Raw genomic sequence first — 27,982 nt, 5'->3', positions numbered from 1 at the left:
CCCGGGGCGGGGCCGACGCAGCGTCGCGAGTGCGAGCGGCCGCACCTGGCTTGGCGGCGGCGGCGGCCGGGGTGCGAGCGCAGCGCAGCCCAGCCCCAGCGAGCGCGGAGCGGCCGCCCGCAGCCCCGGCGGCGCCATGGTGGAGGCGGCGCCCCCCGGGCCCGGGCCGCTGCGGAGGACCTTCCTGGTGCCCGAGATCAAGTCACTGGACCAGTACGATTTCTCGCGGGCCAAGGCGGCGGCCAGCCTGGCGTGGGTGCTGCGGGCCGCGTTCGGGGGCGCAGGTACCGGCCAGGGGGCGGCAGGTGCCGGGGGCGGGCCGGGGAGGCCGAGGCCGTGGGAACAATAGCGTCGGCCTTCGGGGTCGCCGGGCCTCCGGGCTTCCTGCTCCGCCGGGGCCGTGGACTTTGGCCGCCCGGCTGCGGGAGCGCGGTGGGGGTGGGGCCAGCGGCCCAGCTCCGCGCCGGGACCCCGGCGTCCGGGCCCCAGGTGAGCGGGGCGGGGTCTGCGGGCGGGCTGGGGTCTCCAGTGCGGGCCTTGCCTTGAACGCCATCCTCCCCTTTACACACATCACGCGTCCGCGAGGACTCCCCCCGGCCCGGACATGAACCCCGCGTCGGCCCTGCCGGTGTTGCGTGCGGCGCGGGGAGCTCCGGGAGCCCCCTCTTTCCCTTCTACGGCCCCGGACAGCGCTGACAACTGTGACTTATTGCCCCTTTTTGCCCAGGAGGCAGGCGAGCCCTGCAGAAGAGAAATGGCTTGTCCAAGATCGCCTGCGGCACGGGCCCAGGTGCAAACCCTTCTCCCACTCCCTCCCAAAGGCCCAAATGTGTGAAGAAGTCGGGCCACTCGGAAGGGAAGGATGCGGGTGGGTCCCCAGGGTCGGAGGACCTCGGCAGGCTCAGTCAGGGCCCCATACGGGAGCTGGGAGCCAGGGTTTGGCCATAGGGAAGACCGGGGTTAATTGAGGACCTGGCCTTCCTGGGGGACACCCTGCCTGCCCACTGGTCCTGCCCACTGCTCTTGGCACCAGCTGGGCACAACCCATCCTCCCTCAGTGGCCTTCCCAGATCAACCTGTTCTGGGTGTGGGTCTCAGTGATCGCTGTCCCTCTCCTGGTTCCTCCAGAACCTGTCTCTCCATCTCTCCCTGCGCTCTCCCAGGCAGGGCCCGCTCTGGGCCCTGCCTGCCTTCAAGGATCTGCTTGAGAAAGGAAGGCAGTTAGCTGGGGGAGACCAGGTTGCCTCAGCCCCTCATGTCCCAGGTTACGAGGCCATAGAGGGTTCACCTTTGGGAATCAGAGTTGAGTTTGAGTCCCCGTTCTACCAGACTGTGGACAAATTATCCCCATTCTCCAAGCTTCCATTTCCCCCTCTGTAAAAGAAGGCATTCGTTCACTTGTTCATTTTGCAAAAGTCTGTGGGGCACCCACTGTGTGCCAGGGCAGTGCAAGGGTGATTGGAATCCCAAGACCTTCTTCATAAGGTTGCTGGGAGCCAGAGGAGAGAGTCTGACTACGGAATCCTTTGCACTGTGTCTGGCACACAGTACACGCTGCACAGATGCTTGCTATTACTGCTACTGGCATCGGTGTGATGTTTTTATTAATAATATTATTATTTCTCATCCTCTGGCCAGGGGACAGAGCAGAAACTACTATCCCATTTCACGGAAAGGAAAGCGAGATCCCCTGAGGAGATGCACTGACTCACTGACCCAGCTCCTAGTGCTGTATGACACCCTCCCTGAGGGTCAAATTTAATCTGTTCCCTGTCCACCCTCTCTAAACAGAGGGCCTGAGGAGGGTGGGACACCCAGCCCTGAGACAGAAGTGGGGAACTCTGGGACGCTTTGCCATGCCTGCTGGGTGCTCAGGATGGACTGGGTGGGGTGGACGTGGAGCGTTGGGCATGGGACATGAAACCAGATTGTCGCTACCTAGAGTGATAAGGTCTGTGATGTAGAGGTGTGCAGAGGAGCCTAGGGGAGAAAAATCTTCCAGGGAAGGGAGGAGAAATGAGGCTCCCCAGAGGAGACGGGGGTTGAACCTTGAAGGACGCGTAGGAGTTTGCCAGAGGGAGGAGGTCACACGCACAGAAGCCTGGGGTATGGGCCAACGGGGAGTTCTCAAAGGAGGATGCACACATCCTGGTGGTGGCTGAGGGAGGCGGGGGATGAAGGAGGCCCGTGTGACTGAGGAGCGCCTCTCAGGCCATGAGTGAGGCTCTGAGAGCACTGGGGAGCCATGGTGGGTGCCCAGGGGGAATCGCGGCTGGGGAAGGGGTAGTTCTAGTGACCCCAAGGCACAGGTGTGAGGAGGCTCAGCAGGAATGCAGGGAGGTGGGCTCAGCAGAACTCTAGCTCAGAGATAAGGTAGAAAGGGTGCCATCTTTAAGCAACTTTGGGAAACACCACATGCACTCCTTATGCCTTCAGAATATCAGTACGATGCGCAGGGAAACCAGATTCATGTCAGCTCGTCTCTGTGAGCTTGGGCAAGTTATCTCAGCTCTCTGGGCCTTGGTTTCTCATCTGCACAATGGAGATAAGAATGTTAAGTATTGTAAGGATTAAATGGCCAAATGCATTCAAGGTTGTCCTGGTGTAAGTGAACGCTGCCTGTGCTCACAGTTCCTGCCGTGTGGTAGTCAAGAAGCACATGCGGCTGGTCTGAGTTGTCATGTGTCATAAATGTAAGATACACAGTGACTTCTGAAGACTTGGTGTGAAAAAAAGAATGTGAAATATCTCAATATTTTTAGATTGATTACATGTTGAAATGATAATATCCTGGGTATACAGATGACCCTTGAACAGCAGAGAGGTTAGGGGCACTGACACCCCTGCACAGTTAAAAATCCTCGTATAACTTCCGACCCCTTAAAAACTTATCTAGTCTACAGCTGTGCTACCCTGAACATGCCCGATCTCGTCTGATCTTGGAAGCTAAGCAGGGTCGGGCCTGGTTAGTACTTGGATGGGAGACCAACTAGGAAGACCAGGTGCTGTAGGTGTAAAAAAACCCAAAACCAAAAAACTTAATGCCAGCAACCTACTATGGACCAGAAGCTTTATGGATAACATAAATTGTCAATTAACACATATTTTATATATGTATTATACACTGTATTCTTACAATAAAGTAAGAATGTTATTAGGAAAATCATAAGGAAAATACATTTACTGTATTTATTGAAAAAAATCCACGTATAAGTGGACATGTGCAGTTCAAATGTATGTTCAAGGGTGAACTGTATATTGGGTTAAGTACATTACTAAATTAATGTTACTTGTTTATACTTTTTAAATGTGGCTACTAGAAAATTTAAAACTATGTATGCGACTTGCACTATATTTTATATCAGACAGCATAGCTCCGCAGTAAATGCTTAATAAACATTTTATAGTATACAGTGGTGGTCCTGGAGGCGGGCAGTTTTGACTCTCAAGAGACATTTGGCATTGTCTGGAGACATTTTTGGTTGTCACTACTTGGGAGGAAGGTGCTACAGGCATCCAGGGATTCTGTTAACCATCTTACAATACACAGGACAGCCCGCCACACCCTGCGGTGAACACAAAAAATTATCCCGCCTCAAATGCCTGTAGTCCAGAGGTGGAGACACTGGTATAGAGAAAGTGCTCGATAAACATTAGCTGGCGGTAGCATTATCTCCCATGTTCATTTTGAAGGCCCTGACAAGTCCCGTAGGAAAGAAACTTGTTTAATTTTTGCCAGTAGGAGCAGGAGATGAACAGGAGCTGGAGAGATAGGTTTTCGCTTTGGAAGATGCTCGGAGGTTGAAACCAGAGGACCAAATGGATTTTGAAAGAGGAGAGTGAAAGAGGGATGATGATTTCTCACTGTGGGGACAGGGAGAAGGAGCAATTTTGGAGCAAGATGCTAAGGATTATGGGAGATGCCCAGAGCTCACTGGTAGTCATGACTAAGGCTGCAGCAGGTGCTCAGATGGCCATAGAAACCATCATAGTGTGTGTGGTGGGGCATGTCTAGGTGAGAGGCTGCTGAGACACAGCTGGCAGGAGCTCTGCATTGAAGGGCACATGGGGAGGGGTGCTTAGTTTGAGTGGTGGGGGAGAGAAAAAGGTGAGAAGTTGGGAGACGCTGGGGGGAGGAAAGCTTCCGGAAGAAGGAGGTGCTGGATGGAGACCCAGGCGAGATGTGGGCCCACAGTTGGATGGCCAGTGCTGGCCTTGAGGATGCTGGGAGCTGGGAGGGCAGGAGCTGGACCAAGGAGGTTGGGGCCGGGGTAGGCTGGAAGGAGGTGGAGCCTGGAAAACTCTTCTTTCAAGGAGCCGAGCCGAGAGCGGCAGAGAGCGGGCACGACTGTCCACAGGGATGGGCTGTTAAGTGGGAAGGTCAAGTGTGAATTTAGAAGGTGGGGAGAGAGCCCTGACAAGGAGGGACTGAAGGGCAGAGGGTCTCTGGGGAGCATAGCTGTGAAGACAGGCACCTGAGGAAGGTCTGGTCACGTTCGATGTTTTTGAGCATTAGAATCCTGCCCCCATTTTTTCACACACACACAACCCCAATAAACAGATCAGCTGCTCTGATTGGAATGAGAATAGGAGCCTCCCTGGAAAAACCCCGTGAGGCCAAAGTCCCACCACGTTGGCGTTGGTCACCTCTTCCCCCACCTTTTTCTGGCATCTTATTCTGATCTTTCTCCCCCTACTTTTGGTTCCTACTTGAGATCTGCCCCCCATCCCCATATGTGGGGCTTCCTCAAGCCTCTTTGTACTCCGCCTATCTCATTTAGGGTTGTCTCATTCAGGGTTTTTGTGGCTGCTTCTAGGACATAGTTTCACCGCTCTTCTAAGCCCCAGCCCCTCAGACTCAGCCTCGTGTATCCCCATCTCAGCCACCACCCTCCTTTCTCCATTTTCCCCTGACACCTGATGGGGCCCTAGATACCTTCCTCCCCCTCCTCCCTTCAGTTACCAAGTTCAGACCACTCACCCCCACCTCAGAGTGTCTGCAGCCTGTCCACCTCCCCCATTCAGTACCTTGCCAGCTGGTCCTGAAAGCTAAAGCTCATTGCTTCCCAGCCTCCAAGCTGAGATAGTGTAGTCTGCTTCAGTCCTGGGTTTGGAAGCCAGTCCCAGCCTTGCCCAGTTGTGTGGCCTTGGGCAGGTTACTTTCCTTCCCTGGGCCTGAGTTTTGGAATTAGCAGTTGTTCCCTGGCTGCATCTTCCTAGGGTTGCAGTGGTATAGGGCACCTAGGGCTAGCAATTAAGCGATATTGTCATTATTGTCCCCCTACCCCCTCTCCCCGCCCCCAACAAGACTTCGCTTAGCTGGCCACGTCACCATCTCTTGGATTTTCCTCCAGGTGCAAGAGCCCACCATTCTTCCTGAGGCACTGCTGTCTCCCACCTCCTGACCTTGCATTCGCGCCCCACCCCACCCTACCACCACCTCCTGGGACACCGTTCACATTACTCCTTCCCCCAGCAAACTCTGCTACACTCGTGTTTCCTCTCGTGTCTCAGCCCAGGCCCCCAACTCTCCCCTGTGCCATCCAGCCTCATCCAGACACTCCCCTTAATCCGGGCCATGGGATTGCGTGTTTGAAGGCGAGGCAGTGTGTGTCTGTTGGCCCTGACCCGTCCCTATCGCCTCCTTGGCCCGCACAGAGCATGTGCCCTCGGAGCTGTGGGAGCCCTTCTACACTGACCAGTACGCGCAAGAGCACGTGAAGCCCCCGGTGACGCGACTGCTGCTCTCGGCAGAGCTGTACTGCCGGGCCTGGCGCCAGGCGCTGCCACAACTTGAAACACCCCCCAGCCCCGCTGCACTGCTGGCCCTGCTGGCGCGCAGGGGCACGGTGCCCTCGCTGCCCGAGCGCCCAGTGCAGGAGGCGGACCTGAGACACCAGCCTATCCTCATGGTAAGGCCCTGCCCCTACCCGTTAGGTCCCGCCCACTGGACCTGCCCCTTTCCAGGGCTCCGCCCACCAACCCTGGCTCCTCCCAAAAGATACTACTCTGGCCCTTGAGGACTTGCCAGCCTGGCCCACCAGATCCTGAGACCTAGTATGTGACCTCAAAGTCTGGCCTATTAGGGGTCCTGGCTCTTCCAGGACCCCTATCTTGGTTCGTTTCCCGAAGCCTCACCCACTAATCCCGGCTCTGCCCCTCAAGCCCCTCCCACTTCCAGGTTCTTATCCTTCAGTCTTGGCAGGTCGAGTAGAGCCTCCTTCCTGCTCTTGTCTCACCCTTCAGTCCTTGTCCCCACAGGGAGCCCACCTGGCTGTCATTGATGCTCTCATGGTTGTCTTCGCCTTCGAGTGGACAAAGACGCTACCCGGTCCCTTGGCCCTGGCCAGCTTGGAGCATAAGCTCCTTTTTTGGGTGGACACGGTAGGTGGGGTTGGGCCACCATGGGCTGGGAGCCAGGATCACCCAGTGACCGGGGCACTGACCTCTCCTGGCCCCCCAGACCATCCGGCGGCTGCAGGAGAAGACGGAGCAGGAAGCAGCACAGAGAGCATCTCCCTCAGCCCCTGCAGATGGGGTGGCACCAGCACAGCCCTCGGTGAGGCTAAGGCAGTGGACAGTGGGAAGGACAGGTGGTCAGAGGGCTGGGTGGGCAGGGCAGGGCTGTGCCTCTGGCCGTTTGCGCATTGACAGGGTTGGAGGTGACTCTCTCTCTCTCTCTCTGCCCTCTCCCCTGTGCCTGCTGCTCTCTCCTCTTCCTCTCTGGCATCAGTGCCCCACACGCTGGTACTGGAAGCTGGTTCCTGTAAGTGGGGCCATATCACTGCCCCGTCTGCCTGTCCTGCTTGTCGCTCTGTCTGTGTGTTTTCTGCCTGCCTGCTCCTCCCTCCCCCAACTGTGAGCAAAGGAGGTGGGACCCCCAGCCCTGGGGACAGAGAGAACCCCTCTGTAAACCAAGGGAAGGTGGGAATGAGTCTCCGTTGTTCACTGAGAGGGCAGACCCCTCCCCAGTTACCTGATGGGATGACCTCTCTCTCCTCCCATCAATCAAGAGGGTAGAACTCCCTTAGGTCTACACCTGAGCCGAGGGAGGGACCCCGCCGGCGTTTCTGAAAGGAGAACCTAGCCCATCGACACATAATCTTAACCCCAATGGGCAGGGCACATGGAGTAGATGCCCCCCCAACCAAGAGAAGACCCTCAAACCCAGAAAAAGGTGGCAGATCCTTCTTAACTGAGACTCCAGATTCTCTAAGGATAGATCCCAGCGTGGGTGGGGGGCGCGGGGGTGCTTATCCCTGAAGCACAAAGAGAAAGTGACTGCTACTTGTGGGGAGGGGGCTTTGGGCTGGGTGGGGTCCTCACCTTTGCTCACTCCGGGGCCTCTTTTCCCCCATCCTGGGGCCTGGGTTAGGGTTCTTGTCCTGCCTACCTGCTTCCTCTGCATCCCCTCCCCAAGCTGGGACCTGGGTCTTTTGTGGGGGAAGATTCCCTGCATGGGAGGCTGCTCCGTAGTGTCCCTCCAGGCTGGGAGGAGCTGAGGTCCCCAAAGCCAGCCAGAGTGCAGTCAGGGAGCTGAACGGCCAGGGCTCAGAACAGGGCTCAGGGCTTTCCTCTCCCCCACTCCCGGAGGTGTGCTTAGGGGCCCAGCAAGTCAGCACCCCTCCCGCCCCGCTGACGGCTGCTCCTCTCCCCCCAGCACGCAATTGCCTTCTGTTTGAAGGAGTCGGGGAACAAACCCCCCATGGTAACGTATCCCCCACCCCGGGGTCCCAGGAGTCCCTGCCCCCAGCCCCCGCTGCTGGCCTGGCTGCTCGCAGACACCTCCTCTGCCTCTTGCTGCTGCCCTTCCCCTGCTCCAGGCTGGCCCCTCACTCTGGCTCTGGGACCCCTGGCTTCACTCCCCCTCATGGCGGAAACCCCAGGCCTCCCTGCCCAGCCTGCATGACCTCTGACCTGGGGGCCAGCCTGACCTCTGACCTGATCTGGCTCCCACCTACAGATCCGATACCGCAAGGACCGTGCCGTGGCCCGACGTGCACCCTGCTTTCCCACTGTGACTGGCCTCCAGGACCTGGCGAGTGGGGCCGCACTGGCTGCCACAATCCACTGCTATTGTCCCCAGCTGTTGCGACTCGAGGGTGAGTGAATGGGCCTGGACCAGATCCCGCCCTGGGGAGTCTGGTGTCCTAAGACCCAGGAGTCTGTCCCCAGAGTGGTGTAGTCACTATGAGTACAGCTTCCAGAATTGGCAGACTTGGGTTTGAACCTCCCTCTTCCCCTGATTAGCTGTGTGATCTCACCTAAGTGTCTAAACCTCTCTGCACTTCATGTGATTCATTCCTGCAGCAAGTATTTCTAGAGTGTGAACTGTGTGCCAGACCCTATGTTAGATTCCAGGGATCTAATGAGAACAATTACAGAGCTCAGGCGACTCACATCCTGGTTGGGAGAAAAAGACAATAAGTTCATCCAGAAGAACATTCCAGATGTTAAGTGGTCTGCAGGGTGCCAGGTGATCAAGAAAAGCTTTTTGAGTTGAGTTCTTGGGGGCCTAGTGATCTAGGCAGTGGAAGTAGTAGAGACAGAGACCTGACGAACAGCCTATCACAGTACCCACCTGGTGCAGGGCATGTGGCACCAGGGCCCATAGGGGGTCCTCCATGTCAGTTGGCTGCTGGGTCCCCCCTCCCTGTGGCCCCCTCCTCCTTCCCATAGTCCCAGGCATCCTGTCCCTACAGAAGTGTGCCTCAAGGACCCCATGTCCGTGGCGGACAGCCTGTACAACCTCCAGCTCGTGCAGGATTTCTGTGCCTCCCGCCTTCCTCGTGGCTGCCCACTGTCCCTTGAGGACCTGCTTTATGTGCCACCTCCCCTCAAGGTAAGGCCATTTTGGGGCCTGGTAGGCTGATGTGGGCATCCAGGGCTGTGGGTCTTGTGAGCTGACCCTGCCTTCCACCTCCAGATCAACCTGGTGGTGCTGCTAGCCGAGATGTTCATGTGCTTTGAGGTGCTGAAACCTGACTTCGTGCAGGCCAAGGACTTGCCTGATGGTCACGGTGAGGCCTGGCCCTAGGTCCACCTGGGGGTGGGGAGGGCCAAGCCCCGCCTGACCCTCCTCTTCCTGCTGCAGCCGCCTCCCCCCGGGCCACAGAGGCTTCCACCCCTCAAAATAGCAGTGGTGGCAGGTACGGTTTCCCCGCTGGGTGAGTGTGCACAGCCATGATGGGCTCCTCCCTGCTGGGCACTGGGACGGGCTAGGGGATGCTCTGATCTCCACCCTGGGAGAGGTGAGGGAGGAGCTCCTACGGCTGACGTGCATCTCTTGGCAGTTCTCCTGTGTTCAACTTCCGCCATCCACTCCTGTCACCCGGTGGCCCCCAGTCCCCACTACGAGGATCCACAGGTGAGGGCAGCCCTGGAGACCCCCACTCAGAAAGACTGCCCCAGCTGGTGCCATGTCATCTTGTGACCCCTCCATTGGGTCCCTTTGACACTTGAATGACCCTATGGAATGACACACTGATTCCCACAATGACCTCCCCAGTGGCTCAGCAGGACTCTCTAGTGATACTTAATGGCCTCTAGGTATCCATCCACATAATGACTCATCAGCGACACCCCCTGGCTGACCCCACCCAGGGTCCCCAGTGATCCCCACAGGGACCACTGACTGACCACTCACCACCCTTCCCAGGCTCCCTGAAGTCCTCCCCATCCATGTCCCATATGGAGGTCCTCGGCAAGGCCTGGAACCGGCAGCTCAGGTGAGTGCATCTCAAAGGCCCAGGCAGTGGAGAGGGCTGGGCCAGGGCAGGGTCAGGGCTTGTCCTGGGGGCTAACCCCTCCCTCTGGCCGCCCAGCCGCCCCCTTTCCCAGGCAGTATCGTTCAGCACCCCCTTTGGCCTGGACAGCGATGTGGATGTCGTCATGGGAGACCCCGTCCTACTTCGCTCAGTCAGCTCAGACAGCCTGGGTCCCCCGCGCCCTGTGTCAGCCCGGACCCCTGCCCAGCCACCCCCGGAGCCTGGCGACCTGCCTACCATTGAGGAGGCCTTGCAGATCATCCACAGTGCCGAGCCCCGGCTGCTCCCAGACGGGGCTGCCGATGGCAGCTTCTACCTCCACTCCCCTGAGGGGCCCTCCAAACCGATGCTGCCCTCCTCCTACCCGCCGGACAAGGCACCTGCCTACTTGCCCCACCTGGAGGGCACTTCAAAACCCTCTTCCTGCCAGGCAGGGGAGGTACTGAAACCACCGGCCCTGTCTGAGGGCTCGCCGAAGGCAGTGGCTTCGTCCCCAGCTGCCAGCAACTCTGAAGTGAAGATGACCAGCTTTGCTGAACGCAAGAAGCAGCTGGTAAAGGCTGAGGCGGAGGCTGGAGTGGGGTCCCCAGTGGCTACCCCAGCAGCACCAGAAGCCCTGAGCTCAGAGATGAGTGAGCTTGGAGCCCGGCTGGAAGAAAAACGGCGGGCCATAGAGGCTCAGAAGCGAAGGATCGAGGCCATTTTTGCCAAGCACCGCCAGCGTCTAGGCAAGAGCGCTTTCCTGCAGGTGCAGCCACGGGAAGCTGGAGGGGAGGCCGAGGCCGAAGCCGAGCCCGAGGCCGAACCGAGCCCAACCCCTAGTGGGGAGCGGCCGGCGGGCGAGGGCCAGGGTGAGCCGTCCCCACGGCCCAAGGCAGTGACCTTCTCACCAGAACTGGGCCCAGTGCCCCCTGAGGGGCTGGGGGACTATAACCGGGCAGTCAGCAAGCTGAGTGCTGCACTGAGCTCATTGCAACGGGACATGCAGAGGCTCACGGACCAGCAGCAGCGGCTCCTGGCCCCACCTGAGGCCCCTGGGCCCGCCCCGCCTCCCGCTGCGTGGGTCATCCCTGGCCCTACAATGGGTCCCAAAGCTGCATCCCCTAGCCCTGCACGGCGTGCCCCAGCTGCCCGGCGCAGCCCTGGGCCCGGGCCCAGCCCGACACCCCGCAGCCCAAAGCACGCCCGACCAGCAGAGCTGCGGCTGGCGCCACTGACGAGGGTGCTCACGCCTCCCCATGATGTAGACAGCCTCCCCCACCTGCGAAAGTTCTCGCCAAGCCAGGTGCCTGTGCAGACGCGGTCCTCCATCCTCCTGGCAGAGGGGCCACCTCCTGAAGAGCCCTCAGCAAGGCCAGGCCTCATCGAGATCCCACTGGGCAGCCTGGAAGAGCCTTCGGCCGAGGAGGAGGGAGACGGGAGTCCCCCTGGAGCTGAAGATTCTTTAGAGGAAGAGGCATCTTCAGAGGGAGAACCCCGCACTGGGCTGGGCTTCTTCTATAAGGTACATCACCTGAGCAGGTGTGGGGTTTGGAAGGTCAGTCAGCAGGTGGGGAGGTGGATTGGGCAAGTGGACGATAGGGCATTCCAGTGGATGGGAAAATAGATGGAGCTGGTGGATGGACAGGAGGTGGGTAAGTAGCCAAGTAGGAGTGGGCAGACAAGGTGTGTGTGGGTGCATAGAGTGTAGATAAGTAGATGGATAGGGGTGTGCAGACGGATAGATGGGTGGGTGACGGACAGGATGGATAAACAAGGCTTGGGTCTTCCATGGCATCTCTCCTGCTCGCTCTCTCCTTCACACTTCCCCACACCAATGGTCTTGCCAGTTTTCCTGACCCTGTTCCCTGTCCATTCTTCATCCTCATGGCACCCCCAGCCTGGGCCACCGTCTCTCACCTGGACACCTGCAGTCACATCCTGACTGGTCTATACTGCTCCCCACCCCAATCCCTGGCCATTTTCAGCTGAGCAGCCTGGACCACTCTCCTCACCCCTTCCCAGTTGTCTGCCTCCTCCTCTGGATTGCCTCCTCCAGGAAGCCTTCCTCGGTTCCCCAAGGCGAGGAGATACGTCCCTCCCCATAATGCAGACCGGTAGCTGCCTGTTGGTGTAATATCAGATTGTCTTCCCCACCGAGTTAAGTACTCTGTGGGAGCAGAACCCAGGTCTGTCCCATCTGTCGTACCCTAGGACCCGGCACTTGGGGCTGTGCACAATGCGGGTACCAATTAAATGCCTTTAGAATAATTAAAATAGAAAGGACAGGCGAGTGGCTGGCAAGCTGGGCTGACAGATCAGACTGGCCGTGCCAGGGGAGGGGAGGCCAGCTGGACTTGGTATCTGCCCCCAGGATGAAGACAAGCCCGAGGACGAGATGGCCCAAAAGCGGGCCAGCCTGCTGGAGCGGCAGCAGCGGCGGGTGGAGGAGGCACGGCGTCGGAAACAGTGGCAGGAGGCCGAGAAGGAGCAGCGGAGGGAAGAGGCTGTGCGGTAAGGCTGGGCCCGGTGCCAGGGACCCCTGCCGCCGCTGACCCTGTGGTCTGACTGCTTCATTCCCTCCATCTGCAGGTTGGCCCAGGAGGCAGTGGCCGCCAGTCCCCCGGCGCCCACAGCAACCCCAGCCCCTGCTGCCCAGGCGCCAGCTGAAGAGGAGGTTGGCCCCCGGCGGGGGGAGTTCACGAGGCTGGAGTATGAACGCCGGGCCCAACTGAAGCTGATGGATGACCTGGACAAGGTGCTGCGGCCACGGGCCTCAGGGACCGGGGGACCAGGCCGGGGTGGACGGAGGGCCCCCCGGCCACGCTCTGGTTGCTGCGATGACTCGGCCCTGGCACGAAGCCCAGCCCGTGGCCTGCTAGGTGAGGACACTGTGGGGTGCAGCCTGCCCAGCCCCTCTTTCCAGGGCTTGCTAAATGGGGCCTCTCTGGGGGAAGGATCTCAGGGGTGCAGGGCATATGTGAGTGATAAGGGTCTCAGGCGAGGGTGCCCTGCTTGCTAGGTGAAGACCTCCAGAGAGAGATGGGGCCTGCAGTAGGGTAAGGGCTGTTGGGCAGAGCTGGCCTCAAATTCTTTCCACGGCTTAATGGATCAGACCCCCTTGGAGGCTGCACAGGGTGAGGGTCTTCGGCAGGGCCGACCCCATGTTCTCTACCCAGTCTGCCAGGCAGGTCCCCACTGGGCACTTCCAGATGTAAGGGGTCTTTCGGGTGGGGCCTGATCTGATGCCCTCTACCCCCAGGTTCTCGGCTCAGCAAGGTCTATTCTCAGTCCACCCTGTCGCTGTCGACTGTGGCCAATGAGGCCAATAACCTTGGTGTGAAAAGGCTCACATCTCGGTGAGTTTGGTCTGGGCAAGTGGCCTCTCAAGAGTCTATGTGTGTGCATGTGTGTGAGCTACAAGTGTGCTACGGCATGAGTGTGTGTATCTGCAACTAAAGGGATGAAAGGACATGTGTGTACAAATGGGACTGTCTGTACCCGACGGAGAAGAGCTAAGCACGTGCCCTCTGTGCCTGAGGCCGGAGAGTGCAAGAGGCACGCACGGACCTGGGAGGATGTGCCAGACGTGTACATCTTCCGCTCTGCACAGGGTTCTGGGCTGTCCTTTTCCCTGGTCTCACTGCATACTGAGTGGCTTTACCCACCACTGACCACTTCCTATCCCATCCCTTCCTCCCTGCAGGGCTCCGTCCCCATCTGGCCTCATGTCCCCGAGCCGACTGCCTGGGAGCCGCGACCGTGACTGGGAGAATGGCAGCACCGCCTCCTCCCCAGCATCAGTGCCTGAGTACACGGGTAAGCGGGGCTCCTGGCAGTGAGCACTGAGCCCCGTCTTGGGTCATCCCTCTGACCATCCCTCCCCCTAGGTCCTCGGCTATACAAGGAGCCCAGCGCCAAGTCCAACAAGTTCATCATCCACAACGCCCTGTCACACTGCTGCCTGGCGGGCAAGGTGAACGAGCCGCAGAAGAACCGAATTCTCGAGGTGAGCCTGCGCCAAAGGGGTCTAGGGGCCAGCAGGAGGGTCCAAGGCCCCACTGGGCTGGCTGACCATGTCTCCCACCCACTAGGAAATTGAGAAGAGCAAGGCCAACCACTTCCTGATCCTCTTCCGGGACTCGAGCTGCCAGTTTCGGGCCCTCTACACACTGTCAGGGGAGACGGAGGAGCTGTCCCGGCTGGCAGGCTACGGCCCCCGCACAGTCACACCTGCCATGGTGGAGGGCATCTACAAGTACAATTCTGACCGCAAGCGCTTCACCCAGATCCCCGCCAAGACCATGTCCATGAGCGTGGACGCCTTCACCATCCAGGGACACCTCTGGCAGAGCAAGAAGCCCACCACTCCCAAGAAGGGGGGCAGCACCCCCAAATAGCCCCGCCCCAGGTGGTGCTTGACCACCACTCTCTCAGAGGACAGCCTGGAAGACATTCAGTGGTTATTCCTGGGCCCTGTCTGTCCCCAGCCTTGTCTGGGTGGGCCTAGAGGTCCCACCACCATAACTTGTCCCGTCCTGCTGTGGGGGCTGAGCTGGGAGGATCAGGGACTCAGGGCTCAGCTCAGTCCCCTGTCTGTCCTCCCCACTTTCTTGAGTAAAATAAAGAGACCTTGAGCGCTGACATCTCCCTGAGGCTAGCTGGGGTGCCCGTGATGTCTGCCTGAGGGTTTTCCAGTTTCCTGTCTCCTGGTCACTCTTGAACCTGCTTCCAGACCCTTGTTGGTTCTCATGCACTTCCTGCCACGGTCACAACTTCCCTGCCAACACCCCTTATGGCCACTTCACAGCTGCTTTACTGACCTGTTAGGCACAGGAAACTACTGACCAGCCCTCCTCTCCCGAGCCCCAGCTCACTTCATTTTCCTCTGTGGTTGTAATTACTGGCCTTGCCTGGCACTTGGTCCACAGCCAACTGCTAAGCTTGATCACTCCTCCTCCAGCCACCTGCCTACCTTTCTAGGCTGTTAACTACCCTGGGTCAGGGATTCCCATGTTCTCTCTTCTGAGCTCTACATCTGAGAGTCCAGCTGCCTCCTGGCATGGCCACTGGATGTCTGATACAGACTCTAAACCATAAGTTCAAGCCAGACTGATCTCCCATTCTCCCTGCAGCCCTGGCATGCCAGGTGAGGGGCTGGCTTCTCCAATACCATCCAATACAGCACATTTTACCTCCCAAAGCCTCTTCTGTTGCTCTCATTTCTCTGTCCCCATGACCCCCAGTCCAAGCCAATAGCCTGGGCCTCCCCACATCCCCAGATGCCTCCTGTCACAAGTCGACCCCCCACAGCAGCCTGCATGGCCTATTCAGGACACAAATCTGATTACATCCCTGAATGCTTAAAATCTCTTAATAGCTTAGAGCCCGATAATGGTTTCCCAGAGCTTAGGACTAAGGGCCACACCCTTCTATGGCCCATGGCTGAGGTCTAGCTCCTGGCCACTGTCCAGGAGAGAAGTGCCTTGCTAACTAAGTCCCAGGACCAGGGACTGCCTGCCTCCCAAGCTTGCTGACCAGTTCTCTTGGGGGGAGGCTGGGAATCTCTACCTGCTGATTGGGGTGGTGGGGAGGGGACAGACAGGCCCTAGGTGGCAGGGGTTGGTGAGACCTAGGCAGTTGGGAGCAAGGTGCCCCAGGCTCAAGGATCAAGGAGGCCTCAGGCAGCAGAGAGACCGGTCTCCCAGTCCAGAACTGGCTCTGCAGGATGAAGATGGGTGTGTGCCCTGGCCCAGAGCCCGGCTGCCCCACCTCCCCTACCAGCCAATCGGGAAGTGGGGGGCTGGGCCCAGGACCAGAGTGAGAATGAGCTGGCAGTCCCTTCGGGCACCTGGCAGAAGGAAGGGTGGGCAAGAAGGAAGCTCAGACTGCGTCCTACAAACACAGGCTTCATTGTGGGGGGTGGGGAGTGGGTGTCAGTCTTCCTTCAGGCTCCCGAACACTGCGGCCGGCACGCTCTGCTGTTCCAGCCGCACCTCTGCGGGGAGGGGAAGAAGGCACGGTCACTCTCCAGCTCTCCAGAAGGGGATCCTGCCCCACCTCCCCCACCACTCTGCCGGCCCCTCACCATTGGGCTCAAGGTCCATCTCATCCTCGTCCTCATCCTCGCCCAGCTCAATCTCCTCTGGGTTGGCCTGCTGCGCCAGCTCAGCCAGCTCCTCCCGGGATGCGTCGCTCCTGGGGTGGATAGAGGCCACACAGCTCAGCTGGGCCCAAGCACTTCTCCAGCCTCCCCAAGAACCTCCTTCCGGAGGAGCGCGCTCACTCCCAGCCTCCAGCCCCATCCTCACCTCACAAACAGGATCTTGTTCTGGGCCCTCGGGGGCTGGTCGCGCTCGGCCTCAGCTGCCAGCTGCTCTGCCCGCTGCTCCAGCAGCTTCATGTCATCCATACCGCTTTGCCCAGGGGCGAGGTCAGACACTGGGGGGAGGGTCAGGAGTCAGACGCTGTGAGTGGGCCCTCTCCACAGCCACACCAGCTGCCTGGTGTCCTCACCTGTCCCCGACGCCCTAGACCTCAATGAGTTCTCAGTCTCAGACCGGGGTGGTAGAGGTAGACCGTGATGCTCCCAGACCCATGAGGTCAAGGTTGGGCAGAGGGCGGAGGGAGGACCCACAGGCCCCAAAACCGGGAACTGTGCTGCCCAGGGCAGACCTGGCAGGGGAGGGGTGGCCACTGCTGCTCACCGGTGCCTGTGGCGCTGCCAGACACCTTGAGCATCTGCGAGGCCATGAAGTTGACCTGCGTGTTGTACGTGGCCTGCACGCTCCGGCGTATCCGCAGCATCTCCCGGATGGTGTCCTCATTGCCATGCCGGACCTCGAAGTCCTTCCATGTTTGCCAGAAGGCCCCAGTTGTCTGTGGAGGGTGGAGGTGTCTGTATGAGCTGGCCCACTCGGCTGCAGCTTCTCAACGCCCGCCCACCTGCCCCGGGATCCATCCCTACCCGGGGGTCGCAGATCTGAGAACAGAAGCTGTAGATGGCTCGAGCTCGGTCTATCTCCCCTAGCTTGCATTCCATGTCTGCAAACCTCAGGCACATCTCCCGGGCATGTTCATCCGATAGCACCTGGGTGACAACAGGGTCACAATGAAGAGGCGTGAGGTGGAAAGAGAGCTGCTTCCGGATTTCCCACTAAACCAGTATGGTCCCTGAGCTTCCAGAATACTCCCTCCCAATCCCCAGGCACAGGCATGCTCGGATCTCTAGCCTACAGGACCCCTTCCACCCTCTAAGGGTCCCCCAGCCCCCACTCTTCCCCCTGCAACAGGCACCTCGATGGCTTTCTGGTAGATGCCGCGGGTGTGGGTGACTCCGTAGATCTCGGCTGCCCGCTTGATATAGATATTGAACATGTCATACTGCTGGGCGGGTTCAACAGCCCGGGTGGCGCGCTCATACACAGCCATGGCGTGCCGGGCCAGGCCCCACTCCTCCTCCAGCTGTGCGTACAGCAGGTACAAGGCTGCAGCAGGACAAAAGGGGAGTCGGAGGTCTGTGGCCTGGCCCACAACACCCCTCCCCGCCCCACCACCCTGCACAAAGCCACCTGGCCCTCCTCACTCTTTGCGTATTTAGGGGGGCAGCCATCCAGCGCCTGCTCAAAGAGGTCCCGCGCCCGCTCCAGCTTGCGGCCCCCGTAGCGGGCGATGAATTTTGTCAGGTAGGTGCTCCAGATGTCTGACACATTAGGCCACTTGAACAGTGAGATGCCACGCTCGTATGCCTGCCCCGAGAGAGGGAGCTGTGTGTGAGTCCGCAGGACGAGACCATCTGGCTCAGTCTGCCAGGACACTCCTGCCTGTGTCTCCTTTGGGCTCAGTGAGTGGGGCCCAGCCCTGTCCACCCCTTGCTACAATCATGGAGCAGTCAGAAGGGCCTATGTATTGTCTGTCTCCCCCAACAGACTGTAGGACCCCCAAAACAGGGTCAGACCAGGACTAAGTCACCAGTAGGTGACATAATGAGTGAAGGAGGTGGATCCTCAGCTCTGCAGACACTAGAGCCCAGGCCAAGGGGCAGGGCCTGTCACTCAGGCGGGGGATGGCACATGTGTACTTGTACAAACTCCCATCCATGTATATATGCACAGTATCCAAATGTACACGTGTACACATACGACACCCTATGGACCTACGACCCGTCACCTGAGCAGCAGAGACAGCCCCCACACAGCCACATCAATGACAGAGGCAGGACTTGGCACCTGAGATGGGATGAACTGTGTCCCCCAAAATTCATCTTTAAGTCCTAACCCCAGCATCTTAGAATGCGACTGTATTTGGAAATAAGGTATTTACAGAGACAACTAAGTTAAAATGAGGTTATTAGAGTGAACCTTAATTCAATGACAGTGTTCTTATAAGAGGAGGAAACCCAGACACATGAAGAGACACCAGAAACATGCACACACACAGGGAGAAGACGATCATCTACAAGCCAAGGAGAGAGGTCTCAGTAGACACCTCGGTCTCAGATTTTCGGCCTCTAGAACTGTGAGAAGATAAATTTCTGTCCTACAAGCCACCCGGCCTGTAGGACTTTAACAGCAGCCTCAGCAGACTAGCACAGTGCTCAAGGCACCAGAGTAGGGGACACCGCTGCCTGGAAGCTTCTGATTGGCCCTCACCTTGAAGCTCTCCTCGAAGTATTTGTGCTCCTCCAGAAACATGGCGTAGTTGATGACGATCTGGGGGGTGGCGATGCGCAGGTCCAGGATGCGGTCATACACGGCCTTGGTAGACTGCAGGGGCGGGGACAAGTCGGAGCGCGTCCGGGGGGGCTGAGTCAGCGGCCCCACCCCTCCCGTGACCTGTTGGGTCTCGACAGCTTACCTGAAAGGTGCCAAGGCTCTCTTCCAGGTCGGCAAGCATGGACCACACCTTCAGTGATTTGTACACGCGGTTCTGCACAGGTTCTGAGCCATCGAAGTACTCAGCCCGGCGGGCAGGCAGCGCTGTCGCCTTCTGCAGAGAGAAAGCAGAGAGAACATGAGTTGGAAGCATCCCAGGCTGGGCCACACACCACGCTCCCCTCCCCCATACCCTGCGTGGTATTTACCCGCAGCAGCCGCAAGGCCTGGTCATAATTCTCGTGCCGGAGCTCCAGCTCGCCACACTCACACCACACGCTCGCCAGGTCATCCACCTGTTTGAAGCTCACCTTGGTGGCCTTCTCTAGGATGATGCGGGCCTGCCAGGACAGGGAGAGGCTAGGCTGAGACCTGACCACCCACCTGCCCCTGGGTCATCTGAACAAGGATGCATTTGTGCTTACACGCAACATGCACGTGCAAATGCACTCACATCATCCAGCTGCCCGTTGTCCTCATAAAACTTGGCGAAGGCTACCCACAGTGTGTGGGGTTTGCCCGTAGCCTTGAAAGGGTCCACTGTCTGCACAGCCTCTGTGTACGTGTTGATGATCTGGGCGGGAGAGACTGGGTCAGGCTGGATGACTGGGGCCGTGGCAGGTGAAGGTGGGGTGGGGGACACAACTCTGAGGGTACGGAGCAGTCACGCACCTCCCGGGGACGGCCCTGGTGCAAGGCCACGCGCTTGTGCCATTCATGCACATGGTGCGGGTTCTGGCGCAGCAAGACACTGTTGAGGAGCAGGGGCCGCCGGCTAATGAGCTGCTCAAAGCGGGCCAGGCGCAGCTCAAGGTCCACGTCATCTGGGACCCATGGGGAGGGCCGGGGAAGTGGAAGTGAGGGTCTCGGTACACAGCCACTTGTCTCCCAGCCCTCTTTCCCTCCAGCCCTTGGCCAAATGCTCTGGGTCTTCCAGACTCATCCCACTGTTCACCCTGCCCTCTCCCTGCTCGCCCCAGCCTGAGCTGCCCCCAAACCACACTCACCTGACTTGCCCCCAGCCTGCACCTCTCCCCCAGAACTCTTCCCTTGCCAACCTCTGCCATCCATCCAGCACTCCCTCACTCCACTCAGTGTCTGTGCTGCCTGAGATGGCCCCGGTCCTGCTGCCACATTCTTCCCTGCCCGCAACATCCACTCCAGCCTCCTCCCCCTGCTGGCCTGACCTACCACTTCTTCCTCTCTCCCCGCCTCCCAAATCCTGCAAGCCAACGCTTCACTCCTACCAGCCCAGGGACTGCCCCACAGGAGCTCGCTTTCACTCCTCCTTCCCGCCCCAGCTCTGAGGCAGTTCCATCTAGCTGCAATCATGCTTCCCTCGAACTGGGCATAGCTGTCAACACCCGCGTGGAAGTCTCGCACGGTCATCACGGTCCGGATGGCTCCTCCTCAGATACAGTCCTTTGGGAGCCTGTGGGGCCAGGAGGGCGAAAAGGAGTGCTGGCAGTGAAGAGGCATGTGTCCCCCTACACGGGACACTGGGGAATCTGGCAGCACCACCCTTTGGCATCAGTCCCAAGTTGGGCTCCTCAGCAGGGCCTTCCCCTGGGCTCAAGGCATTCTCGGGCTGCTCCACCCATCAGGCCCTTGGCAGTGATGCTCGGTAGAGCCAGGACTGGAGCTGTCTCCCCCTGCCCTGCTAGAGTGATCTGAGTGATCTCAAACCCTCCTCAGTAACTGAGAGTGACAGCCACTGCTCAGAGTCACCGCGAAGACTCCAAGGGAGATGTCAAGTGCCTGGCACACAGGTCCGTTACAAGAACCCCACCAGCTTAGTCAAAGAGAGAGCTCATCATTGGCATTGCTCCTTCCTCACTACTCCCACCCTCCTTCACCAGTCTCTCCGCCGCCGCCTCTGCTCCCCTGCTTGGCTCACTGCTCACCCCCGTCTCCTGGCTGGTCCTGCTCCTCCCTGTCTCCACCTGTTGCTGGAATCATCCGCCACCAACCTTATCTATGCATTCTATTTTAAGTGGCAGCCTAAACAGTCACTGTAAAATGGACACTTGGCCACGTCTCAAGCCTGGCTGGTGGCTCCACCCAGTGGGACGCAGCCAGCCTCTTCCCTAGCCCTTCACAGGCCACTCTCTCCATTCAGACTCACTCCCCTCTGCTCCTGCCTCCCCCAAGCCCCCAAAAGCCCAAGCTAGCCCCTCTGGGGACTTCTCAGGGCTCTATGTACCTATCATCCCACCAGCATCCCCCTCCACTGCCCAAGGACGAGAGAGAATAAGGTAACATGGACATTGACTATAAAAAATAATGTAAAAGAGGCCACTTTAAAATGGAGTCAGAGCTGCCACCCCAGAGGGACTGCTGTGCATGTCTCACTCCTCAAACCTTGAAATCTTAAAACAGGGCAAAATAGCATTTGAACTGAGCCTAAAGCAATTTTGTATCTTAAATCACTGTTTGCAAAGAAAAAAGAGCAGATATTATGACTACTGGACTAAAAATCAAAAACATTGTTACAAATCAACATCACTATGTTAGCTTATCTGCACCTGTAGAAATTTCTTCCTTTTACTCACATAATCTTGTTCTTTTCTCATAAATACCTTGCCTTGACTCCTAATCGGAACACTATTTGGGTTTTTGCCTTAATCAGTGCCTTCCAAAACAGTTATTCTTTTGGATCTCAAATAAACGCTTATTCTCTCTCGCTTGGTTGGGCCTTTTAGGTTAACAACACCTGGGGAGTGACCCTCCTATCGACCACCTGCTCGGTGCTTGATTTGTGAGGGTGCAACTGTCACGCTCACGATTTTTCAAATGAAGATACCCAGGCTTAGGGGGTGCAGGCCACACAGCCATGGAGAACCCAGGTCTGGCTGACCTCGGGTGTGCTTGCCAGCAGGCCTTCAGGAGAGCAAACGTGTTCACGGGCTCTCTGTATGCAACCTCCTTACATGTGTGTCCCCATGCATCTCCCAAGTGCCATACACTGGTAGGAGAGTGTGCTCACACACCTTCTCGAAGTGGCCACTGCGGATGTAGTAGTCGGCCAGCGAGCACCAGAGCTTGCCCAGCTGGTCGGTGAAGCGAGTGAGGCCCCCACGGATGATGGCGTCCACGTTGAGCGACTGCACTTTGTCCGGGTTCTGGGAGATGAGGTCACAGAGCTCGTGCCACAGCTGCAGGGCCCAGGAAGGAGTCTCAGCCCCAGCCCTGAGGGAGTGAGTCCTCCCACCTAGCCCTTGTCTAGCCTTATGCCCACCTGGTAGTTGGACTTGCCGGCCTTGGAGACGAAGCGCTCGTCATTTACCACGGTGGCCAGGCGCTGTGCAGCCTCGTCTAGCCGGTCGCTCGACTTGAGGTACTCGATGTACTCCTCTGCGCTCTCAGGACTCAGCTGGGCACCGACCCACCATGCCGGCAGTCAGCAGGGCCACACTGCTGTGACCCCTTCCCCACTCAGTGGCTCCGGGCGACCCATCAGACTGCCACCACTGTCCTGGCCCTGCCATCCCAGTCTTAGCCATGTCTGTCCATCCTGGGCCCCATGGGTCCATCCTTGGTCCCATCAATCCAGCCTGGGCCCTACTGATCTAGCCTTGGTCATGACTACTCCACCCTGGGCCCCACTGGTCCAATCCCAGTCCTGACTGGTCTGGCTTAGACATCAATGGTCCAGCCTGCACAGGCCAGGCCCTAATTTCATCACAAGCCTGCTACCCAAAAGCCCTGTGCTAAGGGTTTCACGATGTGTAAACGACATTATAGGTGTGAGAAAACCACACAGCCCCATCCTGTTTGCACCCTGACTCTCCACCCTGCCTGTTACACATTCCCATAGCTGTTTGTCTTCCACTCCTTGCCGTCTCACGGTTGCAGTTTTACTCTGGTTTGCAACGTGGTAAGCCCGTGTGTATTTGTCTGCCCAGTCAGACTGAAAGCTCCCTGAAGGCAGGTACTGTCTTAGTCACACTGTCCCCAGCACGTGTCTCAATGTCCTCTTCATCCTGCCACGTGCTGGGGACACACGTGAAACAGGTGTTGGAAACTATTTGGAGAATAAACAAATAAACTGCAAACAAGAGCCTGCCTACCTGTCTCAAGGAGCCCTTTTCCCACATACTGTTAGGTGACATCCCGCATGGGGTTAGTGTCCCACTGAGCCAGTTGTGGGAATTCTTGACCTGGAGAACAGATCCACCTGCCTGACCTGGCCCCGCCTCACTCTCCAATAAGCTTACCTTGAGGAAGCGCCGGTAGCCCCGCACAGCTGTCTCAGGCAGTGGGTGTGAGCGCAGGAAGCGCAGGTACAGGGGCCAAATACGAGAGTGCTGTGTGATGGGCAGTGCCCGCAGGGCACGGTCAAAAGTGCGGCGGGTGTGAGTGACGCGGCCTTGGTCCATCAGGAATTGGCAATAGTCTAGCCACAGACGTGGCATCTGGAAGCATGAAGAGAGGCAGGGTTTGAGCTGCTGGCACTATGGCACGAAGACACCTGATGTCTTACAGCCAAGTCAAGAAAGCAGCAGGATCCAAAACCCTGTCCCTTCGTGGCTAAGTCTAGCTCAACCTCAAGTTCACAGAGACAACAGGACTCCAACCTCCCCTGCTTCATCCACGTCCACGGACTCTGGGCCCCACCTCCCCACTCATCCCTTGGCCCAGCTCCTCCCGCCCCCACCAACCTTGTGCATAAACACAAATGCCCTCTCGTGGCAGTTGTTGACATCTTCGTAGGCAGGGTCAGTCACACAGCGGGGCTTCACTTGTGCCCGGCGTGCCTTCAGGTAGCGGTACCAGAGTTTGTAGCTGGGGGGTAGGGGGAAGAGGTGCACAGTGATTGGTCAGCTTTCTGGAGCCCCAGAATCCTTCACCCTGTCCCACGAGGCAATTGCTGGGAGAAGGGGCCTGGGGAGGAGTGACAAGTCTCAGCAATGAGGGGTTAGGCCGGGACATCAGGGAGGGTGAAATGACTCATCAGAGGATGTATAATCAGTGACAGAACACATAGCAACCACCCAGAACCTACTGGCCAGTGCTATTACGACTGAACAAGGTGGGGTGGGGGCTGGAGGAGGCAAAGCAGCTGGAACTGCTCCCACCTGCAGGGCAGCAGCTTGAGCGCGCGCTCATACAGCTGATTGAGCCGGGGCTTCGGGGCTCCCTGTTTGAACTCGATGTAGCGGAGCCAGCATTTGACGGAGAACTGGTTCCGCATGATTTCTTCCTCATAGGGGAGGTCCTCTTCATCCTGCCAAGGCCAAGGAATGGGGAGGAGAGAGACTTGCCCTCAGAGCTTGAGCACAGCACCACTCCACTCCAAACACCAGACCCTTACCCATACCCCAGTGCCCACCCTCGGAGCCAGGTCACCAGATGCCCAGATACCAGGACTCGGTCCAGACTTAGCCCTCAGAATTCTACTGCCCACAATCTGACGCAGATCATCAGATGCCTCAGTCATAGGGTTCTAGGCCAGACATAAGACCATCACCCAGACACCAGTCTTTTGGCCTTCTAAATCAAGCTACCCACTCTCTGGCCCAGAGCACCAGACTCCTTAGGCTCCCTAGTCCAACACCAGGCCTCTGCCCTGGGCATCACGCCTCTACCTCCTCGCAACATGCCTTGTCCTGGATACCACGTCTTTGGCACTTCAGGCTCTCACTAAGTGCCAGAGTCTAATTCGACTGTGCCCCAGAACTTGGAACCTGAACCTTTATTTCAGAAAGACAGATATGGACCACACATCAGCCTTTAGCCTGGACACTGAGGAATACAGTGAAGAAATAAAATGACATAGATCCTATATAAAGCCACAAAAGAAGCCTCAATAACTTCAAAAAGACTGAAATCATGTCAAGCATCTTTTCTGATCACAATAGTATGAAACTAGAAATCAATCACAGGGAGAAAACTGGAAAGCACACAAATATGTGGAGACTAAACAACATGCTACTAAACAACCAACGGACCAAAGAGGAAATTAAAACTGACTTCGAGACAAATGAAAATAAAAACATAACTTTCCCAAATTTATGGGAAAAGCGATTCTAAGAGAGAAGTTCATAACTACACAGGCTCACCACAAGAAACAAGAAAAATCCCAAATAAACAATCTAACTTTATACCTAAAGAAACTAGAAAAAGAAGACCAAACACCCAACTTAATCAGAAGGAAGGAAATAATTACAATTAGAGCAGAAATAAAATAGATATTAAAAAAAAAAAAAGAAAGATCAATTAAACTAAGAGCTGGTTCTTTGAAAAGATACACAAAATTGACAAACCCTTAACTAAACTCGTTAAGAAAAAGAGAGAGCCCAAATAAGTCACTAATGAAGGAGAAGTTACACCACCACAGAAATACAAACAAATACTAAAGAGTACTACATACGATTAACTGCCAACAAGTCCAACAATTGAGGAGAAATGAATAAATTTCTAGAAGTATGCTACCTTTCAAGACTGATCCAGGAAGAGAAGGAAAATCTAAACAGACCAATTACTAGCACTGAAATTGGAGTAGTAATCAAAAAACTTTCAACATATAAAAATCCAGGACCAGACAGCTTCGCAGTGAATATTACCAAATATTTAAAGAAAAATTAATACCTGTACTTCTCAAACTATTTCAAGAAATTGAAGAGAATGCTCTCAAACTCCTTCCACAAAGCCAACATTGGCCTGATACTCGAACCATACTAAGACATTACAACAAAATTACAGGCCGATATTACTGATGAACGCAGATGCAAAGATTCTCAACAAAATACTAACAAATCAGATTCAACAATATTTTAAAAGAATTATACACCATGACCAAGTGAGATTTATCCCAGGGATGCCAAGGATAGTACAACATCCATAATCAACCAATGTGATACATCGCATTAACAAAATTGAACGTAAAAATCATATGATCACCTCAATAGACACAAAAAGCATTTGACAAAATTCGACATCTTTTATGATAAAAATTCTCAACAAGTGAGTATAGAAGGAACACACCTCGACATAATAAAGGCTACATATGACAAACCCACAGCTAATATCACAATCAATAGTGAAAAGCTGAACACTTTTCTTTTAAGGTCAGGAACAAGACAAGGATGCCTACTATTCAGTGCAGTTGGCCGTCTTAGCCACAGCAATCAGACAAGAAAAAGAAATAAAAGGCATCTGAATTGGAAAGAAGTAAAACTCTCACTGTTTGCAGCTGACATACTATATATAGAAAATTCTAAAGACTCCACCAAAAATTAGAATAAATGAATTCAGAAAAGTTGCATGATGCAAAATCAATACACAGATATCTGTTGTGTTTTTCTATACACCAACAATGAATGATCAGAAGGTAAAATTAAGAAAACAATCCCATCTACAATTACATCAAAAAGAATAAAATATCTAGGAATAAATTTAACCAACAAGGTGAAAGACCTGAACTCTGAAAACTATAAGAGAAAGGAACTGAAGAATAAATGGAAGGCTACACCCTGTTCATGGATTATAAGGATTAATATTGTTAAAATGTCCTTAGTACCTAAAGCAATACACAAATTCAAAGCAGTATCTGTTAAACTACCAATGGCATTCTTCTCAAAACTAAAACAATTCATCTTAAAATTTACATGGAACTACAAAAGACCCCAAATATCCAAAGAAATCTTGAGAAAGAACAAAGTGGGAAGTATCATGCTTTCAAGGTATCGAAGCTACCTAGGTGTCCACTGATGGATGAATGGATGAAGATGTGTTGTGTGTGTGTGTGTGTGTGTGTGTGTGTGTGTACACACACACACACACACACACACTGATGTATACATACATACGTACAATGGAATATTAGTCAACAAGAAGGAATGATATCTTGACATTTGTGACAACACGGATGAACCTAGAGGGTATTATGCTAAGTAAAAGTCACATAGAGAAATACAAATACTGTATGATCTCCTTTATATGTGGAATCTAAGAAAACAAAACAGAAAAGACCCACAGGTATAGAGAACAAGCTGATGGTTGCCAAAGGGGAGTGGAGTGGGGGAATGGGTAAAAAAAGGAATAGTCCCAAAACAAGAAAAAAAAAAAAAGAAAGAAAATGGAGTCACTATAGTCAAGCTGCTAAATTACTAAAAAATCAAGTAGGTTGAGATATAAGGAAACGACTCTATTCTTAACTATCCTGAGAACAGACCTTTTGAACTTTCTACTCTTGTGTCACTGCCTGGATTTACATCAGTTTGTTGTGTATCAATACCTGGACATACACCAGACCTCCAGATGACCCTCTTATTACCCTCAGAAGGACTTAATATTCAAGCCACCTGACATGACCAGACATCCTGGCACCCAAACTCTAGACGACCTGGCGCACATCATCCAGACCAGATGACATCTGACTGATAACCATCCTGGATCAATCCTACAGGTTAAGAATGCAGGGCTTATTATTCTCAAGAATGTACCTTCTACCATAAGAACTCAACTTTTCTCTCCTCTTCGGAATACTTCTGGATTTCTGCCTAGCTTTGTTTCCAGTTTGCAAACTCTAAGACCCTTGAATAAATCTTTATTACTTATTTCTAGCGAAAGCCTCCAGACTCTTTTTGAGTTCGTGGGAAAACACCAAGAATCTAGTGAACATGCCAGGCCTCTACTCTAGATACCAAGTCGTTGACTCTTCAGGATCCCACTGGCCATTGCCTAACCAGCTCATCAGCAGATCTTTATTTGACTCCAGGGTTCTCCTAAGCCAGACACCAAGCCTTTATCCCAGAAACTAAGTGTCAGGACCAGACCTAGGCCATAATCCGGGACACCAAGCCTTTACCGCAGAAACCAAAACCCTAGCCTGGTCACCATACTCTTTACTTCAGACACGCGGCCTCTCAACTATTCGAATTTCCCTCCTCTCCCGCTCCCAGCGCGCTCTTATTTCCCACCCTTCGGCCCTGGACACCACAGCTTTAATCTGGACAGCAGTTCTTTATTTAGGCCACCTGGGTTCCGGCACCAGAATTTTACTCCTGGCCAGCCTGGTCCGGACATCACCATACGGCCTCTGGTCCATTAGGGTCCTCCCGCTCTCGGGCTGACAGAGCTTTGGCCCAGATCCCCGAAGGTCACGCCTGAACCCCTCTGCGGCATCCAGGCGCCTATGCCCCCAGCGTGGGCTACTCCCAGCTCCACAGCAGACTCACAAAGACAAGGTCCGGCCGCTCTGGCCGCGAGAGTCGCGCCATCACCACCATTTTCCTGGCTTTCCAGCTGCAGGCCGGAGTCGCGTTAGAATGACGTATCGCTCTGCATGCCCCGCCCCGCCTCTGATCCAGACTCATCTCCTATTGGCTAATCCCTTCCCAAGAGCGTGTCCCATGTTGT

At 55.8% G+C, this 27,982-nt stretch overlaps 2 protein-coding genes and 1 pseudogene across 9 annotated transcripts; 2 read left to right on the top strand and 1 right to left on the bottom strand.

Moving 5' to 3' along the window:
* The first annotated feature begins 62 nt into the window (after window positions 1-62).
* Window positions 63-14,446, top strand: CAMSAP3 (calmodulin regulated spectrin associated protein family member 3). 8 transcript variants are annotated; one of them, XM_039858009.1, is made up of 19 exons: window positions 63-284; window positions 5,659-5,912; window positions 6,262-6,384; window positions 6,464-6,559; window positions 6,734-6,766; window positions 7,661-7,708; window positions 7,964-8,102; window positions 8,706-8,842; window positions 8,927-9,020; window positions 9,095-9,149; window positions 9,294-9,367; window positions 9,659-9,728; window positions 9,825-11,271; window positions 12,121-12,260; window positions 12,339-12,628; window positions 13,009-13,105; window positions 13,453-13,565; window positions 13,637-13,755; window positions 13,841-14,446. In XM_039858009.1, the coding sequence occupies exons 1-19, from the start codon at window positions 137-139 to the stop codon at window positions 14,144-14,146; spliced, it is 3,783 nt and encodes a 1,260-aa protein (XP_039713943.1). In that variant the 5' UTR covers window positions 63-136; the 3' UTR covers window positions 14,147-14,446. The 8 variants fall into 8 exon arrangements, with proteins under 8 accessions (XP_039713943.1, XP_039713966.1, XP_039713934.1 ...); XM_039858032.1 differs by having other exon boundaries at window positions 8,703-8,842; window positions 9,876-11,271; XM_039858000.1 differs by having other exon boundaries at window positions 64-284; window positions 8,703-8,842.
* Window positions 2,896-3,014, top strand: LOC120599467 (uncharacterized; annotated as a pseudogene).
* Window positions 14,447-15,635: 1,189 nt separating the features above from the next.
* On the bottom strand, window positions 15,636-27,954 carry XAB2 (XPA binding protein 2). Its single transcript, XM_039858119.1, is given in 20 exon segments — window positions 15,636-15,744; window positions 15,835-15,944; window positions 16,058-16,187; window positions 16,454-16,625; window positions 16,714-16,836; window positions 17,043-17,233; window positions 17,332-17,494; window positions 18,398-18,511; window positions 18,603-18,734; window positions 18,829-18,960; window positions 19,074-19,193; window positions 19,292-19,443; window positions 19,897-20,025; window positions 20,645-20,663; window positions 21,610-21,774; window positions 21,858-21,992; window positions 22,837-23,034; window positions 23,281-23,404; window positions 23,698-23,846; window positions 27,802-27,954. Coding segments are annotated over 20 exon segments (2,658 nt in total). The 5' UTR covers window positions 27,940-27,954; the 3' UTR covers window positions 15,636-15,682.
* Between the last annotated feature and the right edge of the window lie 28 nt (window positions 27,955-27,982).

The sequence above is a fragment of the Pteropus medius genome, unplaced genomic scaffold (genome assembly GCF_902729225.1).
Source record: "Pteropus medius unplaced genomic scaffold, Ma_sr-lr_union100, whole genome shotgun sequence".
NCBI classification, from domain to species: domain Eukaryota; kingdom Metazoa; phylum Chordata; class Mammalia; order Chiroptera; family Pteropodidae; genus Pteropus; species Pteropus medius.
The sequence above is the reverse complement of the archived record's forward strand: the minus strand, read 5'-3'. Positions and strand labels throughout refer to the sequence as shown.

Excerpts from the sequence above, each read along its gene's own strand:
- CAMSAP3 (XM_039858000.1), top strand. The coding sequence starts at position 137 with ATGGTGGAGGCGGCGCCCCCCGGGCCCGGGCCGCTGCGGAGGACCTTC. Across the intron at positions 8,843-8,926 it reads ATGTGCCACCTCCCCTCAAG|ATCAACCTGGTGGTGCTGCT; the intron begins GTAAGGCCATTT and ends TTCCACCTCCAG. Across the intron at positions 11,272-12,120 it reads GGCTGGGCTTCTTCTATAAG|GATGAAGACAAGCCCGAGGA; the intron begins GTACATCACCTG and ends ATCTGCCCCCAG.